Here is a 10,324-nt window from a genome sequence, read left to right as displayed (position 1 = left end):
ACATCTGTGCAACCACAACAACATTGTCACTGGACTGGATGGAAGTTCAGTGCTGTCATACACTTCTTGAAATGCATTAACAGTCTGTGTCTGACATCTGTAACTATAACTACTTCATTTAGCAGTTACCTCAAGATCACTAAATATGATCCTAACAACAGCCCCAATTGCATGCAGCCTTCATTGTGATGAATGCAAAACATGGGGCATCCAATCAAAGTTAGACAAACACTGAGTCACTGTTTGCATTTCTGCTCTTTTTTGCAACTTTATAGGAAGTTTTGCTATCAGTTAGTTAATTTAAGAATAAATAAAACAACATGGTGGCACAATAATTTATCCTCTCGACTAAATCTGGGCACAATTTAACACCAAAGTGTCATGTGAAGTGGATTGAAGTGGACTTCTGGGCTTTTTAAAACCTACAGAGGGTTATTTACCCCATTATGCAAAATGAGTATTGTTGACGTGCAAGACGCCCCAAACCATCAGAGGTGTATTTGTCTTTGCATGACTCACAAACCACAAATGTCAGAGTGATTATATGTACTAATGGTTTTGACACTCCGCCTGCACTTGCCGTGAGTGTGGTGTAATAAACTGAGCTCTACAATGACCACTGACTCAGCCCCAGCTCCACACAGGATCACAGCTGCTGCAGATGTGTCAAACTGAGAGGTCAATGGGGGGGGGGGGGGGGGGGGGGGGGTCCAGCTGGATGGGTGAGTGGGGGGAGTGTGTTTGTGTGAAGATGGGGGATGTTTTGGTGCCTTTTGTTTGCAGTTGTCACCAAAAATGTTATTGGACTGAACTGAAACAGACAAGAGGTAAATAAGCAAATGCTTTTTTGTTTTATAAAAACAAATGAAATCTCAGGTTTAATACAAAAACAAACAAAATATAAATGAAACTAGAGGAGCACAAAGTGTGTATAAAACAGTATTATACAGTCTGATAGAGAGAGAGAGATGTGGAGGAGCATGTCAGCACTTGTCGAGGAGAGAGGGGCGTGGTGAAGGAAGTCAACAAACCATACAACAATGTGACTCAGCCCTTCAAATTAAAAACACGTCAGCTGGATCCATAGACACATGAACTCTGGAGGATCAGAATCAATTTTATTGCAAAGTACGCTGACACAAACGAGGAGTTTGTGCAACAAAAAAAAAAAGGAAAACGTTGCAACTGTGCAGGACTGGGTGGTCAGCTTGGTTTTATTTTGAAAGCTCTTACCGGAAGTTGGTATTTCTTGACAGAGGTAGTATTCCATACAGCAGCAGCAACAGCAGAAACCCGCTCAGACTGAACATCCCCGGACAGAGAGCGGTACAGACATCCAGCCTCTCCGTTATTCGTCGACTCTTTTATTTTGATGGGTTAACCTGCGACGGGAAACATGCCGAAGATCAACTGAGACAATCCAACCTGAAGGCACTTTGAGATGGACTGACACCGTGGACTCTTCCTCTAACATCGTGTTGCCGGTGGTCGCGTTAACTCCTCGTTTTCTTTGGCACATTGTCATCCCCTCTGATGTGCAGCTGTGACCTGCGGACAGCCTCACCTGTGACCTGCGGACAGCCTCACCTGTGACCTGCGGACAGCCTCACCTGTGACCTGCGGACAGCCTCACCTGTGACCTGCGGACAGCCTCACCACGGAGCCTCACACACATCTAGTAAGTCACCTGCTTTACCGTAAATAACCGGTGCAGAAGTCGGTTTGTAAATATGACAGGGCAAAGTTGCATCATCTGTCCAGCTGTCAGAGAGAGGGGGATTATCTGTTTTGTTTTTGGTTTTTTAAAGTAATTTTCTTAACTTTTATAAAATATTTAAAATTTTAGTTTCGACTTTTATTTTATTTTTTTATTTTTTTTTTAAGTAATTTTCTTAACTTTTATAAAATATTTACAACTCTAGTTTCGACTTTTAGCTTCTTCTTTTTTTAAAAGTGAGTTTACATGTATTATATTCTTTAGTGGTTTTGCAACATGTCCAGACCTGTCAGATATAAAAAAATATATCTTGAAAATACTTCAGTGTGAAATCTTGGTCGTGATCTTTAGCCCATATGTCGATTTGGAGCAGGACTGTCAAAAACTTTCATTAACACTTTGGAGTTTGACGATTTAATACTAATTGGATGAAAATCCTGAATTTTCTAACCTATAATGATTTTATCGCTTCTTTCTTTCTATTTTTTTTATTTTTTAAATGTCACTTTTAATCGACTCTTTCCGGTAAAAGTTGGGTTTTTAATGTTGGAAGGTAATTAACATTTTATGACGTCATTCCTGATGTTTTAATAAACAGCATAAAGAGGATAAACGATGATATTTTGCTTCTTATGATTAGATAAAACTGTGCTCACCTCTGCTGCCCTCGTCGTTTCACTGTGTGTGTGCGCGTGTGTGTGTGTGTGTGTGTGTGCGCTTCCTCGTGCTCTGTCGGCACGGATTTGTTTACAAACACGGGGCTCGTGCTCTTTGCAGGGGGAGAAGCCGACGCCCCCTAGCGGTGACATGACAATATAGGTCGGTGGGTCAAACAGAGGGATGAGGAGAAAAACAATGGAGCTAAAATTAGAACTGTTTATTTTGTAAACGTAAAATACTCACGTTTTTTTTTACGTGCTCTTTTTCTGTGGTTTCCACATTTGTATCGATATTGTTGGATATTTATTGTAAATATGAATAAGTTCAGAAAAGCATTTCTATTAAAATGTGTTTTGATGCAGCAGCATTCAACAAAAAAAACAACATTTGATTGATCAGTTTATTATTTTCTTATTTAATCAATGAGCCAAATAATTGGTAATCAATTTAAAATTTGACAGCTAATCCATTAGTTGTGGCAGCTGTTAATTTGATGTAGCAGTTCATGTTGTCCATTGTTCATCCATCGGTGTGTATTGATGAATGTGTATAAATGAATTGATGAATGTGTATAAATGAATTGATGAATGTGTATAAATGAATTGATTAATGTGTATAAATGAATCGACATATCTTGTGCTTCAGGCTTCTCCTGAGATGGCCCGTGCAGAGACCATCGAGAGCGTCGGGGAAACCGGAGGAGGAGGAAACAGCCCTCTTCCTGGACACAGCACCTGCCGCATGGAGCTGCCTCAGCCTTTCCACACCTGGCCAGGCCTGCTCACCACCGCCACCATCACCACCACCGGCAGCGCTGGCGTGGGGGCCGGCATGCTCCCGCACCATTTGCGCCCTTTGCAGGCCCTCTACTTTTCCTACCCGCTGCCTTACCCCCATCCCGAGGGCCAGGACGAGCCCCAGACTCACCAGCAGTTTCCTGCGTTATCGCCATCGCCATCACCGACGCCTCCTCCTTCACCGCCGTGCAATCACAGGGAGGAGAGAGGTGGAGGAGGAGCACCCTGTGCCTTCTCAGGAGAGCAGTCAGGTGAGACTTATAACAAAAAAAAAAGATGCTGGACTCTAAAATATACAGTTTAGAGCAGGGTCAAAAAACCTTTTAAAAACAAGTAAGTTGTAGCAAGGTATCATAAAACATCTGGGCCGGCTCTCCCTTTGTTTTGACTGACAGGGAAAGTGTGCAAATATATCTCTAAGATCTTTATCAGTAATCGGTAAGCCTGCCAGGAAGAGCAACAACAGAGCTGGATTTGATTTATGACCTAAGCTTGCAGCTTTTACCGCTGCAGGAACAAGCTGCAGATATAATATGAATGCATGTTCATATGAAGCATCAGCTGGGAGGGGGAGCTGCCTGTCAGACCTACACCCAAAAAATAAACATCCATGTTATCAGATGGAGGGAGAGTATCGGGTGTGTGCATCCCCCGCCGGGCTGTGTTTCCATGACAGGAGACTGTTTGGACAGTGTTGATGGGGGCAGGACGGTGTAAGGAGAGGATGTGTTACAGCTGTCACAAAGATAAACACGTGTCTCAACAGTGGCTTTTCTAATCCAGCAGGACACACTGTGTTAGGGAAACATGTCGCCCCCTCAGACTGCAAAAACCACTCAAACTGGTTTTGTTCCCCCGATGGCTGGAGGAGGGAAGATGTGAGGAGGGAAGATTATAACAACGGCCATTAAACCCAAAAATGAAGTATAAGAAACTCCACAGTTTGTTTTGAGTCTGATGAGGGAAAATCACTTTGGAGTTCATGGTTCTCGCTGTTTCTAATGTCGACTTTTAGGAATAAAAGCGGCCACTCTGGATAGTCAGATGTTGACAAGTTGTTGATTGTTTTCTTGCCTTTAAAAGTGATTCTGCTCAGTCAGTGCCAGTAAGCTAATCAATTCTAGATCTTGTGTTTGCTCTTTGATCTTGTGTTTGCTCATGGCATAGAGCTCTGATTGCAGCGAAATGTAAATCATCATAGGATGTACCAATCTAAACATTTGTTTCCTGGAGGCTGTAAAAGGGGAAATTCAGGAGGCAGCCGGGGCTCAGCAGGCTACAGGAAAGGCCGGTTTACATTTGGCACTGAGCCGCCGTGTTGTGACAGATTTGTAACAATGAAAACAGATAATTGCCCTCCTCCTCCTCCTCCTCCTCCTCCTCCTGCTGCTCCTCCTCTCAGCTGTAGGTCAGCTGTGCATGTGGGCATGTTCAGACATGTCCCCGGCGCTCTATCTGCAGCAGCAGAGGAAAAAAAAAATCTGCAGCATTTCCTCCTCCAGCCAGTCAGCTCTGAAAGTCAAGTCAGTCAGTAAGTTTTGTTTGATCTCCTTTAACTTTGTCACTGCAGTTAAATTAAAGGGATTCATTAGAGCTCTCGGAGGAGCTCGTTCATAAGCTCATTTATTCAGTCATGTAGTCGTGTTTGTCAGTGATCAGGCTTATCTGTCAAGTCTACTAATCACACTGTCAGAGTCACAGCATCCAGTCAGTAAGTCAATTATTTAATTAGCCTCTCTCAGACTTCATTGATTAGTCAGACACTTTCATCACCTCTACGTGTCGACCGGTCAATTTTGCAATGGCATGCTTAATCATAGTCCCACTGTGGATCTCTGAACGAGTAGATTTAGATATTCATCTTAAAGGTAATGTGTTTACCTGCATGTCAGACAATCTCAGAGTAAGGGTGTCAATTAGGAAGTCGTTTACTTCTTTCTTTCTGTCCAGTTATTTAATCGTTGTTTTGTTTAATGTCTTTGTGCATTTAGGCAACAGGAAGCTTTTTTACACTTGAAGCTGTTCAATTAGTCCAGAACACGTCTGTTAGTTATCTGGTTAATGACTCTACTTCTCTTTAAGCCACATCCTGCCAGAAAAGTTAACACGTTGATAAGCTGCTCCACAACCGAGTGAATACATGAGACACGTTTCAGTTGATGCATGAGCCTCCAAATCATTAAATCAATTCACAAGTGAAGCCGAGAAACACTCGATTTGGAAACTGTAATTAACCAGTTTGGTTAGGATTATAGACTCACTATCCCTGGTGAGTCAGTCCCTGTATCTGGTCACTGGGCGGGTTTATTGATTAGTGTGTTAGTTTGGTGTGATGTCAGTTTGTAGGTGAATTTATCAGTGATTTGAGTTTGTAAATTGTGTTGTTATTACGGCGACAGCGTCTTCAAAATAAGGAAGTAATCAGTCCTAAAAAAGCTTCTTCTGTTTCTGCTTTGTTTTGTTTTGATTTTAAATGCCCCCCCCCCATTTTACAACCCTCCACCCCTCCACCCGGCAACTACACCACCTCCTGCCCCCCGTCTTTAACTGGTCAGGGGGTCTCTCTGTTACCTTGTCAGTCTGTCCACCCAATCAAACAGCGTTATCCCTTAGCCCCGCCCCCTTTCCATCCCATCCACCCTATCACAGCCTGGGCCCCTTGCTCTGTCGGCCAATCACACACGGAGACGTCTCCAGGAGTGTTGCCGTAGAGTTACCTTGGCAACAGGCCAGGGTTTTCCCATTTTGTTTTTTTTTTCTCCCGCTCTCTCTTTCCCCCTCTCTCTCTCTCTCTCTCTCTCTCTCTCTCTCTCTCTCTCTCTCTCTCTCTCTGTCTCTCTCTCTCTCCCCGTCTAGTCACCTGCATCTTTAAAGGATCAGTTTTAATCCTCCTAGAAAAGCAGATGCTGTGGTTGCTAGGGATGTCTGTTTCTCTGAGAGAGAGAGAGAGAGAGAGAGAGAGAGAGAGAGAGAGAGAGAGAGAGACGGGCATCGTGCAAAAGAAAAGAAAAATGTTAAAGTGAATGGAGAAGCCGAGGGTCAAAGGTGTGTCCATGTGGAGGATGATTAATAATCATAATCAAACCTCACTGTGCAGGACAGTTTAATGCAGAATAATTCAGAATGTGAAACAAAGGCCAACAAATATAATCTGGGAAAAACTTTAAATAGTTTTCATTAAGAAAAATATGTGCAAGTGCTCTTGAATTCTTGTCACAGTGAGATATGTTAAGTTAGCTCCTCTTTATAAATTAGGGTTGAACTCATTTAAGAAACTACAATAAGAAAGACAAATAACTAATAAATAAGTACTTAAATCAACAGAAATAAATAGTAAACAAACACACTTATTTCTGTAATGAAGAACCAAAACATTCACCCATCAGCTTTAATAAAAATCCTTTTATCTTGAGTGGGTTGAGGCATGTTTGTTGTTTGATTTAACCAAACAGAAGGTACAGGTATCTGTGTTTAAAAGAATTCAAAGTCTGTAAACACACACACACACACACACACACACACACACACACACACACACACACACACACACAGAGCACCTCTCCATACCAGACTTATTAAGCAGATTAAGAGATTACTCTCCCAAGTTCCATGAAGAGGAAGATAAGTCACCCCATCAGACTCCTTCACTAATGTGTGTTTGTGTCAAACCGGAGAAATAAACAGCGACTTCTTCTGGTTGTTCATTATCGATTAAAAGCGACATAAATGTAACCTTAACGTCTTCATGAGACACCAAAAGGACTTCAGAAAGGTCACTATCTACTGACCTTTACATTTGAATGGACTAATATCACTGGAGTTAAAGCTTTGCTACTTCTTCATCCTTTGCATCCTCCAAATAACGATAAATAAATCGAATGGTTTTTTTTTAGTTTTTTTTAGTAGTAATTTTTTATTTCGGTCACAAGAAAAAACAAAAACATTTTGATCGAAAAGGTGTACGCTGAATCTTTATCTTATTACACCTACCCTTATTACAAATCTTATTATTTAAGACACTGCTAGTTTGTTTACAAAAAACACAAAACATAAGAATTTGAAGAATAAGAATTTATTTCAAAATGAAACAAATGAAACAAACAAAAAACAAAACAGAAATCACACTCACAAAAAATAATCAAACCGACCTTTTATATTTGTTAAAGGCTTTATATGTGATTTTTTGATCCAGCAGATGTCGCCCTTGAGCACCAGCATGAAACCAAAACAACTCGCGCTGCATTGTTGTGTTAGCATGCTAATGCTAGCGATCTTTATTATGCTGGTATCTTCACACTGCATGTAAATTTACCTGAAATGAGCGTGATCTAGAAACACAGTTAAGCAGTGAGTACAGTATGTTATTCTTCTTTTCTCTAGTCCCTCAATTAAACAACTTTTATACACGAGGGGAGGAGTCAGCCGGCCGTCCCGGCGATGTAAACAAACTGAAGATAGGACTCTGAAAACTCTGAAAACATCACAGACAGTGGGACTCGGGTGTTACACCCATTGTAGACAGTCATGACTCACAGAGTTATTTTCAGAGGATATTCTTGATTTATATTATATTTAAGTGTGAAAAATCACATATAAAGACTTTAATGTCACATTTCGTCTTCATCACGGAGGATAAACAAACAAATATGCATCTACAAACATATGAAAGAACAGGATTTAACCAGTCTGTAATTCACTTCAAGTGTTCGGATCATTAACAGCCTGACAGCGGGGATGATCGAGTGTGTTTGTTCACTTATATGTCTCTGTTGTTGCCTGCTTGGTGTGTGTGTGTGTGTGCGTGTGTGTGTGTGTACAGGATACTCTCCTCATCAATGTCTCTACATTAGTGTGTAAGGAGGCTTTTAATGTTCTCTGCTTGTTGAGAATCAATTAGGCATAACCAGAGGCTCCCAATAACGTGAACATTTCTCAGAGAGAGAGAGAGAGAGAGAGAGAGAGAGAGAGAGTTAGAGTTAGGATGAAGGAGCAGGAGGAATCTCTTCTTCTTCTTCTTTGTTGGTATTTTTGTTTTCTTTAATGTGTTCTGCCGTCTTTCTCGCCGCAGACTCGGAGAGAGGAGAGGAGCACTCCGATGCCTCCAGCCGTCTGGGACCTTTGCCCGACCTGCTGCCACAGAACGATCCACACCCCTCCATGGCGCTCCGAGGAGAGGCGGCGCAGGAGCTGGAGATCAGAAGAGTGGCTCACCAGCTGAGGATGATCGGAGATGAGTACAACGCCACGGTGCTGCGCAGAGCGGTAAGAAGGGGGCGGGGCTTACGACTATGTTCCTTCTAGTTGAACTCTATGACGAGTTTGGGTTGGGGGTGATAAGCTATGACTCAAAACTCGTTGAATCTGCAGATTTTATTCTGGATTTGTCAGATGCCTAAAACGATGTCTTCAATCTGCTCGTTTTCTTTTTTTTCACAACTGAACGTACAAAATCTGAAGTTGGAAAAGTTTCATATGTGACCCAGAACTTTTAACTGATTATATAACTAGTTGCTAATTAAACTTTTCAAACGCCTACCGATGAACTCTTCAAACCTTGATTCTGTGACTCGTTCCAAAAAAAGTGAAACTGGGATGTTGATTGGCACATGTGTTGTCTTTTATGCTGATGACAACAACAACAACAACAAAAAGCTGCTGGAGGTTTCTGACGCAGGTCGAACTTTTATTACCAACATGTAAACAATACCTGAACACTCGGTTCGGCGACGGCGTCATCATCGCTGCGCAGTGCAGTGAGTTTGTTTTACCTTCACCTGAGCTGATCTGAGGATTACTGGGTTCCCTTTTCTCCCACGTCCTTGAAAGCAGCACAGTCACATTGATTCTGATCCGTCCATGCTGCGTTCTTGCATGAGTGAGCATGTGAGTTTGCGTGCTTAATTACGTGTGTGTGTGTGTGTGTGTGTGTGTGTGTGTGTGTGTGTGAGGGAGGACGATCAATACGGGTGTGTGAAAGAGAGAGAGAGAGAGAGAGAGAGAGAATCGATTTCATTTGTGCCGCTTTTTCTCCTCTCTCCTCTGTTTCCTCTTGCTGATTTCCCTTTCTTTCTGTGATTCTTTATGAATTGAATCTCTTGTCTAATTTTGATCACTCATCAGATTTCAGTTAAAACCTTTTCTGTCTCTTCTTCATGCTTCTGTCCCTCACTCATTTCATATCAAACTCATCTCACTGTTCCTCCTTTATTCATCTTTCACACTTTTTTTGATCAAACATCAGTTTTTCTCCACTTATCTCTTTGTAGATTAATACTCTTACAAGTCGATTTCTTTTACCTGACACATGAAAAAAAAACTTCAAATCAAAATCACATCAATAATAATTTGGTTTGATTGAACACACACACACACACACACACACACACACACACACACACACACACACACACACACAGAAGAATATGTTCCTGTCTCTCTCTGTTTCTCTTTATTGTCATGTCTTAATCTCGCCCTTCCCTCCCTCTGTACACTATATCGCGTGAGGAGTTGGCAGCCGCTCGACAGCACTCCCCCACCACACACACACCCGCACACACACACGCACACACACGCGCCTCCCCTTTGCTCTCTCTCTCTCCCGCCCTTGCCTTCCCTCCCGCCTTATGCACACAAACAAAGATGACGTCACCCACTCTCGGCTCTGAGTCAGACATGGATTGGATTTGCGCACACACATGCACACACATGCACACACACACACACACACACACACACACACACACACACACACACACACACACACACACACACACACACACTTTATGAGGGCGTAATAGCCTGTTAGGCAGACATGTGCGGCCGGTTTCAGGGGTTTCTGCCCTCACAGAACTGTCTCCTTCTCTGTCTGTCAACCTGTGTGTGTGCGTGTGTGTGTGTGTGTGTGTGTGTGTGTGTGTGTGTGCGAAAGACATACAGAGACTTTATTCTCGAGGGGAAACAGAGGAAATCGTGTGTGTTGTTTACAACCCAGCAAGGGCCAAAAAGCACAGTCAGACTCATTATATTCTAAATGAGCAGTTTGATACAGAAAGAAGGAGGGAGGAAGATTGTAAAGGAAGGAGAGAGGAAAGGAGATAGGGAGGGGGAGGGTTAACCACAGGCACGTGAGGTTCAGGGTGTTCACAGAAGC

The 10,324-nt window shown here is 42.4% G+C and overlaps 1 protein-coding gene across 1 annotated transcript in view; it reads left to right on the top strand.

Annotated features, from left to right (window-relative positions):
- Positions 1 to 1,283: 1,283 nt before the first annotated feature.
- Positions 1,284 to 10,324, top strand: part of bbc3 (BCL2 binding component 3) — a 13,299-nt gene continuing 4,258 nt past the window's right edge. The window contains exons 1-3 of the mRNA XM_020643520.3: positions 1,284 to 1,678; positions 3,023 to 3,425; positions 8,243 to 8,436. Coding sequence (XP_020499176.2) covers positions 3,035 to 3,425; positions 8,243 to 8,436 — 585 coding nt within the window. The 5' untranslated portion in view covers positions 1,284 to 1,678; positions 3,023 to 3,034. The remainder of the gene's footprint in view (positions 1,679 to 3,022; positions 3,426 to 8,242; positions 8,437 to 10,324) is intronic.

Source organism: Labrus bergylta, chromosome 11 (genome assembly GCF_963930695.1).
Source record: "Labrus bergylta chromosome 11, fLabBer1.1, whole genome shotgun sequence".
Lineage (NCBI taxonomy): Eukaryota > Metazoa > Chordata > Actinopteri > Labriformes > Labridae > Labrus > Labrus bergylta.
Note: the sequence above shows the minus strand (reverse complement) of the source record. Positions and strands in the feature narration are given on the sequence as shown.